The sequence below is a fragment of the Danaus plexippus genome, assembly GCF_018135715.1.
Source record: "Danaus plexippus chromosome 3 unlocalized genomic scaffold, MEX_DaPlex mxdp_25, whole genome shotgun sequence".
In the NCBI taxonomy this organism is placed as follows: domain Eukaryota; kingdom Metazoa; phylum Arthropoda; class Insecta; order Lepidoptera; family Nymphalidae; genus Danaus; species Danaus plexippus.
In genome coordinates, this window is record NW_026869844.1 from 2,177,055 (window position 1) to 2,192,483 (window position 15,429).

Here is a 15,429-nt window from a genome sequence, read left to right on the forward strand (position 1 = left end):
TATGTAGTTTCTATTACGACTATCAATATGTAGATGGAAGGAATATACAAATAATAAACAAAAATATTCGCGTAGTTTCATGCCTCTTTGCAACTCCAACATATTTTTAATTAAATTATGTAATGCAAAAAGATAGTGTCATTATTTTATCTAAAATATTATACTTTTATCATTATATGACATGATAATGTCTAAACATAGTAGGTTTTAAATTATGCAATAATTATCTAATAAAACTAGCTTTTGTTCGCGACTCCGTCCGCGTGAATATCAAAGTTGTTCTCTGCCACTACGGCCATTGAATGCGAACTGCACTTCATGGTTCCATCCGTGTGGTGTTGGGATCGGGATTGGAATTCAGGATTTGGGATCGGTATAAAAGGTAGCCTACTCCTTTCTCCAGGGTTCCATCTATGCCAATATCATAATTTAAATCTGTCCAAACCAAGGCCTGAATACTTGCGGCCCCCCAAATCTTTTTGTTTTCTTTGTAACCTAACAATTTTTTGAGGATAATAATATAATTTAATTCTTTTGTTATCCTAAATAACTTGATGGGTTAATTTTTTTTCTCGATGGTAATGACAAAATTGAAATATATCCGGCGTGTATCCGATTATATTTTGTAAGATTTTACAATTACGGAGGAAATACTGGATTTTATGCCATTATGTGGAACAAGGCAGGGATCTATTTGAAGCAGTTTAAAAAATTATTATACAGTATGGAGGATTAAGTAAATGTTTTTCTATTATGATTGATAGGACAAAAACTATGACATAGGTATAAAACTAAAATGAAATTGATTGCCTCTTATTTCCCTGCATTATACACCACGATAGCTTATAGCTTTATGTGGAAATATCATAAACATCATAAAAAATATAAAATCCCATGTCCGTGACCACACCGCCAAACTATTTAGCGTGATAAATTTTGTGCATTTTGCAGGAATCTAGAGCGGTACGCAAAGAAATTAAGAAATCGTTGGCGGGAGATAATAAGTAAAAAGACCAACTTATAGACAATCTCATCCCGTCTGCCCTTGAACACGGTTGCTGCAAAGTAACCGAAACGTCGGGAGTATGTTGTTAAATATATAAATGCGTAGTAAATCCGAAAAATATTAGTTTTATTTCAATGAAGACTCGCGAAAGTCTTAGATATAATTATTTTAAGCTCTTTGTTAAACGTATCCCAAAACTGACATTTTTGGTCTAAAAACGAGTTCCATGATGTTCAACATCTATTCTTGTGAAAGTGCATATTCAACAATGAAGCTTATAAAATCGAAATGAGGGTCTTCATAAACAAACTCATCACTTTAGCTCTAGCTACTGCGAAGATTTTAAAATTTTGTTTTTAAAAATATAATACGGACCCCTAATACATATTCATTAATTATTATTGGCCCTAGAACCTATCAAGTCTGGATAACCCTTTTTTTTTTTTTTTTGATGACGCAGGGAAACTCTTTTTACGAGCCGTCTCACCGGCCTTGGTGGGGCCGGAGAGGATGTGTGAGACTCGACCTGGGCAGGTCCCTACTCACTAAAACCACTGCGAAAGCCATCGGCCGCTATGTTGGTGCACCCCGGATCTGTCAGCGACAGGGCACACCAGCGACTGGCCGGTCCTGGCAAAGACCGGACTTACTCCCTCGGAGAAAGGAGGCGATCCCAGCAATTAGGATCGCCCCGACGACGCCGGGCTTTCACAGGAGCCGGGTTACCAGCCCGACCCCAGCCCGGAGTGCAGGGGCGCTATTGGAGGCGTTGCAAATATCGCCTCCGGCGCACCCCCGTCCGTCGCCTGCGGAGGGAGGGTGCATCAGCCGCAACCTCCCGTTCCCGCCCAGATGCCTCCTTCGTGGACATGACCGTCTCACAGAAGGAGGACACCGCCATCCAGGACCTGTCACTCTCAAGCATCTTCTCCGCGACACTCGAAAGCGACAAGCCCACTCCGCCGAGCGCCGCCACAAGCTCTTGGCGCTGCGCAGCCCATCTCGGGCACACCTCGAGGGTGTGCTGGGCCGAGTCCACCGCAGCGCCGCACTCATGGCAGCCCCCTCCCGGCTCTCTCCTGGCCACCCGACACAAGTAGTCACCGAAGCAGCCGTGCCCAGTGAAAACTTGCGTCAGACGGAAAGTGAGGGGTTTGCGTTTCCGCCTCATCCAACGCTCTAGGACCGGACGGAGCGCAGCCGTTGTACTTTTACGGTACGGCTGGCCCGCCAGGTCCTCCCCCCACTCCCGCATAAGGCGCGACTCCCCCTGCCGGCGAACCGCCCGGATCTCCTCTGACGAAGGGTTCTCTCCGAGGGCTCTCCTACCCGAGATGTAAGAGAACACCTCGGCGAGAACCGACGCCACAAGATCCCAAGGCGGATCGCCGGCAAGAGCCGTCTCTGCGGCCCAGGAGATTGTACGGTGCCCCCTAACCACCCTCACCGCGGGCGCCCTTTGCGCCGAGCGCAGAAGGGCCTTGACCCCGCGGCTCATCGGCCGATCAGCCCAAACGAGAGCACCGTACGTGGCTATATTCCGACAGACCCTAGAGTATAGCCGCCTGCAAGCTGCGCTGGGACCTCCGAGGTTCGGGAGGAATTTCCCCAGCGCACCTGCCGTCCTCATGACCTTCGGCCCCAACTCCCTGAAATGGGGCACGAAGGTCCACCCTCCGTCAAGGGTGAGCCCCAGATATTTCATGGTCGGGCTCACCCTGACCCTCCCTCCTCCTATGAGGAGGGTGGCACCCGGTGGGGGTCCTTTCCGCCCAGTCCCGCGGAAGAGGAGGGCTTCGGTCTTGTCGATTCTGACCCGAAGCCCCAACCTCTCTATGCGGCTGATCACGAAAGTCTGGATAACCCTCCCATAATTCATCAAAATCGGTTTAGCGGCTTAGGCGTAAAAACGTAAAGGAGAGACAGACAGAGTTATTTTTGTAATTATAGTGTTAGTAGGGGCACTATTCTAAGATCTTAATTCACAGTAAAAATTTGAAGATTTCCATGACAATTTTGTTCACAATGAAATACTAAAGATTATTATAAGTTATATTATGTTCATTAAACTTTAAATAAATGAATTATTGGGTACCAATTCTAAGCGTCTTGTACTCGTGATAACTTCTAAACAAAATGTCCGACTGGGATGAAACAAAAAGTTGTTTACTTCTACATAAGTACTATTAATAACATAATGCTTGATTTGGATAAGGGCTAATATTACGACACAAGTTTAACTTATTTTTATCCTTCAAACGATTTTAAATTTTTTTTTTTTTGAATACATAAGAGGATATTCTGGCTAAACTTTGATAGTTAGATATGCTCTCGCGGACATTGTACTAAACCTTAATGGGACCTACAAATCGTTAATATATTATTTTGTGTTATGGTCAATAGTATTTGTGGCGCTACCATAATGTAGCAATTTTCTTATTAATCTCTATTTTTTTGTAAATTAAATAAAGATTATATATAGCCTTCCTCGATAAATGGAATACCCAACACTGAAAGAATTGTTAAAATCGGACCAGTAATTTCTGAGATTGGTGGCTTTAGACAAACAATCAAACTGTGCTACTTTAAAATAATGGTATACATGATTTTAAAGTCTCATAGGAGAGTGCGCATACTTCATAAAAAAATAAATAAAAAGATTTAACCAAAGGAGTCAAGTTTGAACGTTCAAGGCTGACAACGCGTCTGCATCACCCCATTATGTTACAGATGTCCATGAGTGACGGTGAAAATTTACCATCAGTTAGGCCATCTGCTCGTTTGCCCCTTGTTCTAATAGTTCAAAACATTTTTTAAAAGTTAGTACATTAAAAGAAGTAGAGATAACTGGAAATAAATTTTTCTTATCCCGGTAAACTTCTTTCTCATATGTTTCTCTTAACTTCAACTACATCAACGAAACACAGCGTCCGGCGTTAATCCTAAACTTGCAAATGATCTTTAAAGATAGTTTATATTTCATTTCCGAGTCATAGTCTGTACTGTAAAGAAAGAATCGTGGCCCTTCTTTTCACGCACTTACAAGAAGAGATCCTGATGATATCCTCAGGTGTCCCCAAATATACAATTTGAGAAGTATAAAAAGTTGAGTGCATAGGCCAGGCCAGAAGTAATAGTAATTATAGAAGTTCATCCGTGGCGATTGCCATTTTATTGATTTATTATTTTTGATACTTCGATTCTCCTGCGTAGAATCAGATCCACATGTTACTACAAAATGTATTTGCAGGAAAAAAATCACATATATTTTCGAAAAGTATTGTACTAAATACTTACTGATACTAGCTTTGTAATTGTTAATATTGTACAGAAATTATGAAATTAATACGTATTATTAAAAATAAGAAATATGTTACTTGTAATGAATATAGAAAGATTGAAGTAATTATATGTATGTGTTTATATTTAATCTCATTGATTCTAAAAATATTCTCATTTAGTAATCACTGTGTTATTGATAAAATAATAACACTTTTGCTTTATTCGTTCATTTATAGAAAGGAAATTGAATAGGAGTTAAATAGTCTTGGGAAATAGGGTTTAAATAAACAAAAAAAAATAAATAGTGCCAAAACATTTTAATCTTTGTCAAATCTCCAAAGACAAAATAATTTATAAAAATAACTTATTTTCTCGGAAAGTTTTTGATACCTCAAAGAAACGTGACTATTTGTCTTTTAATTGCTCCAGAAATACTCGAGAATGGTTTTAACAACACCCCCAAGAATTCTGTCGATGTCATCCTATAAAATATACAAAGAATTAAATATATCTTTTGTTTGTCTGCTTATCAACTTATATTTTGTAAGTTACTTGCCTTGTTGTTCTCGAGGAAGGCAGGGATTCTCACGTTGAAGAGATTGTTCACGTATTCAGTACGGTCAACTCCTTGAGCCATAGCTTTTAAGTCGGCCTGAAGATAAATGCAATAGTTACAAACAGCGCTACTTAACAATATTTGCAGCAAACATGACTGTTGTATTTTACTATACAGGGGCAATGATCGTTATACCAATTATATCAATTTTATTATTAGTCGTGTCATCAATCTGAACTGAACGTCAATTAAAATTTAAAAATATTCCTAATAAATGAACTCATACCTCAATGCCTTTCAGGCTCGAGTCTAATGAAATACTGCGTATGTAGAGCTGTCCGATGATATTGACATCAACGTAGACAACACCTTGGATGCGCAATTCGTTGATGGACAGACTGAAAGGCATTTAACCGATTTATCCTAGCGTCTCAGAATAAAAATGTTAAGGATTGTGTTTTTTAATATTAAAGCAATAAATATTCAAATTTCTCAAACCTGCCACTCAATTCTCCTTTAACTGCATTTCCAGCTATAATACCTTGGAAGTTGCTGTTACCTAAAATAAAAAAATCATTGATAAAAGAAATGAAATTAAGTGTTTTTACAACAAATTTAACAAATAAAAAACAAAATGAAGAGGATGTAGAAATACGTACCAATCGAAACTTTCATTTCAGGAATAGATACATCAATGCGCAATCTGTTGAAGATGTAGCTGTATTCTAGGTGGTTTATGCGGATGTCACTCAAACCAGAGAAATGTAGCTTTTCAATGACCCCTATTAGTCTTATGTCTCTGTTGATACATTCACAGTGTACATTAATTTTATTTAGTTAATATATACACACTACTACCTAATATATACTACCTGCGAGTTCAGTCATATACATATTTACGTATTTACATTAATAAAAACACAATTTTTAATATAAAAGTACCCTTTTTACGTTTTTTAAACTACCAGTAAAAGTTCCGTTCAAAGTGACTTTAGCTGTAGCGGAAATTTTGAACAAAGATAGACATACAAAAAAAAAAAAAAATTATCATGCGTGCATCCATGCGCAATTAATAAAAAGTGGTTTTTTTACAAAAAGATTTATTATTTATTTATTACAAAAAGACAAATTTTTTTTAGTAAGTGTAATATATAAAGATGATACATTTGAGATTTTTAAAATTGTAATCAAAACTATTCCTATTACTTACAGAAAAGGTGGGTCAAGAGAGAATTCTCTCTTTTCTACGTTCAATGGATCGACACCGGCACTTTGAATTCTTTTAATAATTCTCTCAATCATGTTTCGAACTCTATCTTCTGCAGGATTTCTTTGGCTCGGCTCATCGTCTGCCGGTGATTTAAGTCAGTATTAGCAAGGTAGTTGATATAAATTATTAATCTTATTATACATTAAACATAACATAATTACCAAAATAGCTGTTCTCTAATGAGGGAAAGGCATAAGTGCCCGCTACGAGCAAGACAAGGGCGAAGAGTTGAAGTTTCATGTTGACTGCCAGTTGTGCTATGGAATATAAAACAAAATTATTGTGAGTAAAAACAGGACAAAAATGTTATATGACAAATGTTTTTTGTTTTCCTTTTTTTGTGTTAAATTAGAATTTCGATGACCAAATGTATTTTTTGTTTATCTCACCTGTTTGTATCTGCAATAATAACATTACTCTCGTCTTCTACTGTATTTATATTATTTTTTACGTAATCTTATTGATACCATGGCATACAAAAATAGAAATTTTAATTCATAAATCCAATTATCTTCGAAATTATCAACTAATACTCTTTACGTAAATCACTATCTTTTTTTTATCATCCTAAAGACCTCCTGTAGTGACATTGGAAAGTTTGTATGATTTATTTGGTTCTAGAACATTAAAAAAAAATTCCAAGTATATATAACCACGCTAATGATGACTATATTTGAAAACCGTTAAAGTATCTTTAAACGAACGAAAGACAAATATCTTATACTTTTATTTATTTATTATCTTACATACTTTGGAGGGCAGTCATGATCATCACTACATTTAACAACTTTTTGAAAAAAAAAATCCCAAGCGCTTAATACATAAAATTATCATTTAATATGGCTAGTACGTATGCATAGAGGTTTTCGAGTTAGACTTGATACTGCAACCTGGTTTACACTAACCATTAAATGTTTAATGGTAAAACATTTAATTTTTAGTGTGCAAAGCCTCGTTTTATTTTCTCCTATATTTGCTATAATTCAAGCTCACAAATGTGGACCTTCCTATCCTCATTAGGTTTGGTAATCTTTTCAATACTAAATCTTCCCTAAATTTTAAGTTAAATTAATTCAATAAACATAACTCCATTTCTCCAGCGTTCGTGACCTCATTTTATTAAAAGTATTCTTTAATGTAACTGGCAACCGCCTCTCCACCTAATTGTAACCCTTTTTATTTCCCATATTAACGGAAGAAAATATCGAGAAATGTCTTTTATCCGTTTCTTCTAAAGTTATAGGATTTGATAAAATCAGTGTTGACACGCTTGTACCATTGCTGAGAATTACCTTACCTATAATAACTCATATTTAAAATTTTATTTAATTTAAGTAACATTTTTTACAGCCTGGAATTTGGTTTAACTAAACTGCCTATCTGCACTTTACCATCTCTCTTTAGGCCTATCTCTATTCTCCCTATAATTTTCAAAGTTCTTGATAAAATTATTCACTACAAACTTTCTGGCTACCTCTATATCCATAATCTCCTTAGATCGTTTCAATCCGGTTTTTCTGAATATGGGTAATAAGAAACTAACCGTATCAGTTCTCCTAGACTTTCGTAATTCATCTAACTCGGCTCTCGACATCTCCAACTGTTATTAAATAGTTTCAATTTTACCACTTCAATCTTCGATAGAGGGTGATATCCGAGGTGAGCTCATCTGTTTGTATGGAGGCAGCTGCTGTAGTATACCACAAGGATTCTGTCTCCTTTACTCTTTTCTATATTCATAAATAATATCTCCAAAAATATTTGTACTGCCTACCATTTCCAGGCAGATGTTTTGCAACTCCACAGCCATGCCCCTCCATCCACATTTAAGGTCGCTATCGAGGCTATTGATGAAAAGCTGAATTCTATATATAAATGGGCAAATGATTTCGGTCTGCTAGCTAACCCAAATAATTCTCAAGCAATTATTATTGGAAGTAGGCGAAAGTACAGTAAAATTTATTTTGAAACCTTACTCTGTATAGTTTACGACGACCTTAAGTAAATATAAGAATTCATATTACGCTACATTCACTTAAATGTCTGCAAAACTTCCTTCCCTTTAAAACTAAAATTATTATTGTCTAAACTCATCTTGTTTCCTAACTCGATTACGGTGATGTTTTGCTACTTAAATGCTCTGATGCGCTGCTCGATAAATTAGATGGGCCTAAGAATTTATTCATCCGCTTCATTTTCGGCTTGCGTAAATACTACTACATTTCTGAAGTTTGCAGTAAGTTAAAGTAGCTACCCATCCACTTCTTTCGGAATATGAATATTCTAAAGCTAATGTACAATGTATTTAAACATTCCTCTCCTCCGTACCTAGTTTTGTGTCTAAAATTTTCCTCCCCTAGAATCCTTCCTTATCGCTCCTGTGCAGCACAAAATCCTTTTGATCTCCCCTCCTATAATACAACATTTTTTCGTAAATCCTTTTCTTTCCAGGGTACGCATCTTTGCAACTCACTCTCACCTTCTGTTTAGAAATAATGATGGTTAATATTTTTTATACTATTTCGTAGTAAATCGATATTATATATATGTGTATATTGATATATATGTGTATATTTATAAATATATGTTTATTTTATTTATATATTGGAGCAAATATCTTTTATTTACGTCATTAACAATTATGGATGGTTAAAATTATCAAGTGTCACCTACATTACTACTTACGCAGCCACATGTGCAAGTGCAGTCACTACAATGAGTGTTGGTTGGTATAAATAGAGGCGAGAATACAGATTAAAAACTTTCTCGTTCGAGCCGCAGCAGGAACTGGACCTCTTCGAAATTAAGGATTCGTCAAACAGTCTAAGAGATTACCTTCAATAGCCAAAGAGCCTAAACACAATCAAGAACAAAGGCATTTGTGACTTCAGTAATGATAAAATCACTTTTTTTTTAAACAATGAAGTGGCTCTAAATCTGACGTATATATTTATGTATTTATCTATATTAAAATTTTCTATTATTATATTTTTGTTAGTATGCTTATTTAAGTACATATATATATATATATATGTACTTAATATATATATATATATATATATATATATATATCTCTTTTGTCCTTCTCTTTTTTCTGTACTTACACCACAATTTCTTCTCATGTTTCTTCCATCAAAAGGGTTTCTGGCAAAGATATGTTATTAAGAGATAAATTATCCTTTGTGCATCACATTTCGTTTATAATACTATAATTGTTTCTACCTTATTATAAATGTATATACTTCATAAATGCGATAAGTGAATAAAAATTAAATAGCAAAGACGGAGTTCGAGATATTTTCTTTAAGTTTAATGGGATTAAAAAAAATTTGCAAAACAGTTTACAATATTTAAATAGTAAAGGTATAGAATAATTAATTTGAAGAATTACAGAGAGATAATGTTGTAACCACAGTGACATTTTCAATATATGCTCGCGACGACTTGATTTATTATTTTCGAGAAATATTTTGAGCAATTCATAAGTTTTTGTAAGCAGTGTTTTTTTTATTTTAATCTTAAAATCAACAGCTAATTAAAAGCTTTTCAACCAAAGAACTCAAGTTTGAATGCTTAAACCATACGTACCCTTTTTACTCTTGCTCTAAAAATCCAAAACCTTCCTCTGTATATAAGTATGTAAGTAAAGATCTTTAGTTATTAAAGCCCTTAATATTAAAAGAAATAGAGCTTATTGAGAAGCAATTTTTCTTATCCCGGGTAACTTTTCTCTTATATCGGTCTCGTAACATCAACTACATCCACGCAGCAAAGCAACAGACTATAATCTCAAACTTGCAAATGATCTAGAAAGATACATATATATTTCATTATCGAGTCATGATTTGCACATTTTGAAACCATTTCATATTTCTACTACGAGCTTTGACCTGGAAAGAAAAAAATCAAATCCCTTATGTAAATAACAATTGGATCGGCTTCGGAAGCTTGAATTATCAATATATTACCTGTATACATAAGGTACGCCTCGTCTGTGGGTCAATGTATCAATCAAGCTAACCCCTATCTTGGTAATGGTGAGCTAGCAAGAAATTAATGTGCAGACCCTCTGAGACCTGTGGGGAGCACTTTGCATGAGAAGAATTGCAGGCGTTGTAAAAACTTGCTGCATTTATTTTGAAATTTCACCTTTCTGAGGATCAATAGATTTAAAAGATGGAAGGAACTTGAACGAGGCCTTAAAATTATAAAACAAAAACATAACTGGAGTCACCATGCCAGAAGTAGCTTGATCTGCAGACTGAGAAACACCAAAATATCCCCAACGTTCTCTCATCCGTTGGAGCCAACCTGAGATAATACGCGTTCGGTTGTACCAACAGTCTTTCTACGATGGCTAGCTCATTAAAAAAGATCCCAGCTCCCTTACGCAGGCCAGCGGAGCACTCTCTTCGTATCCTGTTACCGTCGATGAACATGCCCATGACATAAATAAAATTTTGATGAATCGTGCTCGGTTTACACTTCAAGGGAACTCAACCCATCCCTGGCCTTTCCTCAGGGAAGGTCAACCCATCTTTACCACCGATATATCAGATAACAAATTGGAACTCAAGAAATTGAAATGGAAGGCGACATGATTTTGGTTGGTGGTAAATATGTTAGCGGCCGATGTTTTAGTTTCCTATTGAAACTAAACAAAACTAAGTTGAAAAGAATTTTATAAAGTTTTCAAATTTGGTTGCTATAACTTCGATAAAAGACAAAGACATCCTAAAAGCTGGTTCTTATTATATTTTAAGGGTGAAATAAACTCAAACAGGTTCATAAGATTAAATTATATATAAACAATTTTGAGTTACCGATACAAATTATTCAGTTAATAAACTGGGATGGAGTGCAATTTTAATACAATAGTATTTTAGAGACGATTTTTAAAAATGTAAGATATTTATTCAGTCAAGAATGTACCATGTCTATTTAGGGACTTTTGCTATCTCATAGGTAGTTCAGTGATATCCTTACTAAAAAAAATAATTATGACGGGAATCAATAAAATATTTTTTTGCTTTGGCTGCCCTATTTCTTATCAAAAAAGTTACCTAAATTTCGAAATTATATGGTAATCTGTTGGACCATAGTCCGGGAAGTACAGTGGATGTCTTAGACAATGCAATTATAATTCTTAAAATTTGGTAACTGTCTGTTGTGTAGTGTGTGGTTTAGTGTTATCCTTGTTTAGTTGCTATCTTCTCCATTATGTTTTGCAATTTGGACAGATTTAAGAAAGCTGAAGTGAAAAATTCCGGTACTAGTGCACCAAACGATCACAAGTAACTTATTTAAATCAGTTTTCACTTGAGGTAGGATTTGGCTGGTTCGGCAGGGTTCAGTCATTGCAAAAAAAAAGTTCCGACTACCGTACAAGATCCACTTTTCATAACAATTCCATTTCAAATCGCTTCATTATTATGCCCGCTGACTAATGTAACACAACAGTCTACGCGAGTTTGTCGTTTTGCTCCACTCAATTCATAAGGGACCCACCGTTCAAGTTTTTCACCTTCCCAATTTTCTCCAAGTAGATTAAAATAATTTTGTCACTAATACCACAGTCTTCAGCTAACTCGGACGTTGTATGCGATGGACCCACTTTCTCAATAGCCTTCAATTCTAATTCTCGTCGACACCATCGCCATATCTTTCTAGCCGTTTCTACTACACCGGTGCTCCGGCGGAAATCGGTAAATAACGCAATATTTTAAGTTTTCCATTTCGTAAACTCAGTGACGCCAAGAAAAAACCAAAGACGGAAAAAACATTGATTTCAGTTTTCGAAAGAAAATACATTTCTAAGAAGCTGTATACATTTTAAATTGGAATTTCTAACTGAAAAGAAGATATTTGAGATCAAAGGCAACCTCCGGCTGCCACCATTATGGCGAGCCTTAGGATTCGGCTTCTCACAATCTTGAGGAGTATGTGGCGTGGCACCATCAGCGCGATGAGTTGTCGACCGTGGTTGGCAGCGGGGTTTCGCTATTAGGTGTCATACGAAAGATGCTTGACAGTGAGACCGCTTAGGTGACGACAGCCTCCCTCGGCGAGCAAGTTATCGCCGCAAAGCAGAGATGAGAGTCTGGCTCCTCAGCTGATCTGATCCGTCAAGGGAGACCGGGTGGACTATGCCCGCATCTTGGTACCTACCCAGTTGGTAGAGCGCAGTTGGCGGAGCCCAGGAGAGAGGGACTTGGAGACACTCTTTCGCCCCACATAGGTCTATGTCGTAAGAGTGCTCTCTATTACTCGGCACACCGTTATTAAAGTTTTCAATATTCCTTCCAAATCACAGTGAATTCCTAGTTAAAAAATATATCAGATTCTTGTACGCTTTGGACAAGAGGGATTATTCAGTCTCTCTATGAATTATTATTTCTCTCGAAATCTGGGTACAATATATTGTTGTTTGTGGTTAATATGCTAATTTTAGACTTATATGGTTTTCTCATGGTTACCATTGCCAGAACTGGATCAAATTGAAATGGGACCAAAAGAGAAGCACCAGAGACGAAACCTCGAAAACGAAAATAGAAAATAGACGAAAACGAAAATAAAGTTGATATATGTGATCTTTTGAAGAGGCTTAATACAAAATACATATAAAAAGATATAATTTTTATTTGAAATCTTTTTTATTTATCGAGATATCTTTCAATGGTGTAATAAAGAATTGAAAGATAGGGAAATTATTGCAAGACAGTTTTGACAAGAATGGGAAATAAGTTTCTAAACTGTTTTGATGAGATTATGGTAGCAAATGTTACTGTACTGTAGTCAATTGCCGGATAGTCTATTTGCAATAGGTCAACAGATTTGATTATTTGAAAACTGAAAGATATCTTTTTGAAGCAAAGCATTAGATAAAGCTCCCTACTTTATTACAGCGATATTTATTTTGTTATTTAAAAAAGCGATGATTTTGTATATATTCTTTTCAACGACCCATGATTTAAAGTTGTACCTGACTCTATATGAAACCAGTAACTCATCAGTGTGAAGGTTGCTTAATAGGGGCCCGCAGACAATTATATATATTCTATATATAAAAATTATTAACTTATTTTGTGGTTCTGTTCAAAGGAGTTTTTGAATATGTTGTCTAATATAAAAATAATTACTATGAAAAACTTATAAAACGAAAGTGTTTTGAGTGCACCCATGCTTGCAAAACTTCTAAGTAAGGTACGAAAAAAGTGGCAGTCAACAAGACAATTACATAATTAACTTACATCATCATCAAACATTAAAAATTATTTTAATTTTCTCAGAAACTGGCTTATGAGTAATCACAAATTTTATATAAAAAATATAACTTAAAAGCACCTAAGTTAAACGTTTAATAAAGTTTAGCTTAAAGATTTCAATTCGACTTGTATATATGTGACATTTATTTCCATAAAACATTTAACAGATTGCAAAAGATTAAAAAAAAATAAGGAGCAAGGGGAACAAGTTTAGCTATAATTATATATGTCTGATTTAACTTTAACTTCAAAACAAACTGAAATCCTATTACATAACGGGAAAAAATAAAATAGAAGAATTTAAAAAATGCATACATTTTATTGATATTTAAAGATCACCTCGCCAAATACAAACAACAGTCACCATATAAAATTTAAGAGATAGTAAAATATAGACTAACACACACTTACAAACTATCTAGGAGATCCTTAATAAGATCTTCGAGGTATTTATTTATGCTAGCCTGCAAAACGAAATAGGGTTATTAAATGTAAGTACATTCAAAATAATACTGCCAACAATGAATAATTTAGATAGTGCACTTACCGAGTTGTCCGAGACAAACTTGGGGATGCTTTCACCCAGAAAAACATTTGCGTCATCAGAGTAATCGTTGCCCAATGCTGATATAAAAAGATTGGACTGAAAGTCAGACAAAAAAAAATTGTTTTATTTAAAAATGTACATTGTTTTATTCCAAACATGAATAAAGGAATTAAAAATTTGAAAATATTGACTGATATGTACCTCAATACCACCGAGGGAGAAATTTATTGAAATACTGCGAATGCTTATGCCACTAATGATGCCAATATTCACGCGTACTTCTGTTGCGAGACGAAGTGAAATGATGCCAAGGCTGAAAAATAAAAGCAATATTATATTTTAAAACCAAATTATGTGACGTAAAGCGAAGAAATATCTTCTTTTATCGAATTTAAGAGAAGACAAAGAGAGAATTATAAAATGCATATTGGAAAGCTTTTTATAGCGAAAATAATTTTGGATTTCTCGTATTTTACTATATAATATAAATATATTGTAGTACATATAGCATTTTTTCTTTTTCAGGTTTTTTTTAGATCTCGTAAAATTCTCAAATGACACTTTAAGGAATATAGAATAATCTAATTACTACCTTCCATTCAATTGACCTTCCAAAGAATTGCCGAAAACAGAGGCTTGAATACCAGAATCACCTAAAACAAAAAAATAATTTTTGACCTTAATTTCGTCAAACAAAGAACTTTAAATAAAAAAAAAATATAATAAATTTACAAACCAATTGACAATCTGATTGCTGGTATAGAAAGGTCCATTCGTAGTCTATTAAAAATAAGACTGTAGTCGAGATTGTGAATAACGATGTTACTGAGACCATTAAACTTAAGGTTCTCAATGAAGGCCTTAATCTCAACTAAGCTGCAAGTATAATTATTTTTAAAATAAAATTACAAGTAAATTATATTAAAAATAAATTTTAAATTGTTCTAATTAATTTAACGTCCGTTATTATAAATATTAACGCACAGAAAAACAATTATTTGTTCATCAATTATTATTTTGTAATCTATTTATTAATTATTGTTTTATAAAATTAAATTCAGTTAATTACAAAGGTACTGGAGCGTCTTCGTAAACTACTCTTTCAACTTCCAGAGGATCGAGTCCGGCATTCTTGATACCATCTCTGACTTGTTGAATTATCCTTCTTATTTGTCCTTCTACGATTATTCTCTGTTGCCCTTCACTGTTCTCTTCTGAAAAAAATATTTTTTTTTAATATTTTATTTGTTTTATATAATATTTTTTGTATTAATGACACAACTATTAATATAAAATACTATAACACATTAAATAGTACTTGAAAATTAACTTACCAACGATACTGACATCGCTGAAAGAGGGCTTTGCTGAAACAGCAGCAACGACTAATAGTAAAGTGAAGAGTTGGAACTTCATCATGATATTTATTTTCTGCAAAAAATTATACTTAATATGTTTTCTTGGACGTTTTTATGAAGTTTTTATTTTTAACAATTGAGCTCT

The 15,429-nt window shown here is 34.8% G+C and overlaps 2 protein-coding genes across 2 annotated transcripts; both read right to left on the reverse strand.

Annotated features, from left to right (window-relative positions):
• Positions 1-4,590: 4,590 nt before the first annotated feature.
• On the reverse strand, positions 4,591-6,435 carry LOC116767063 (uncharacterized). The gene is made up of 7 exons (XM_032657219.2): positions 6,276-6,435; positions 6,055-6,193; positions 5,504-5,643; positions 5,343-5,403; positions 5,131-5,242; positions 4,845-4,940; positions 4,591-4,770 (listed from the first exon to the last, which is right to left on the reverse strand). The coding sequence occupies exons 1-7, from the start codon at positions 6,352-6,354 to the stop codon at positions 4,705-4,707; spliced, it is 693 nt and encodes a 230-aa protein (XP_032513110.2). The 5' UTR covers positions 6,355-6,435; the 3' UTR covers positions 4,591-4,704.
• A 7,243-nt stretch (positions 6,436-13,678) lies between these two features.
• LOC116766428 (uncharacterized) lies at positions 13,679-15,429 on the reverse strand. The gene is made up of 7 exons (XM_032656304.2): positions 15,261-15,429; positions 14,996-15,140; positions 14,663-14,802; positions 14,519-14,579; positions 14,128-14,239; positions 13,927-14,022; positions 13,679-13,843 (listed from the first exon to the last, which is right to left on the reverse strand). Exons 1-7 carry the CDS (start codon positions 15,343-15,345, stop codon positions 13,787-13,789), a joined length of 696 nt encoding a protein of 231 aa, XP_032512195.1. The 5' UTR covers positions 15,346-15,429; the 3' UTR covers positions 13,679-13,786.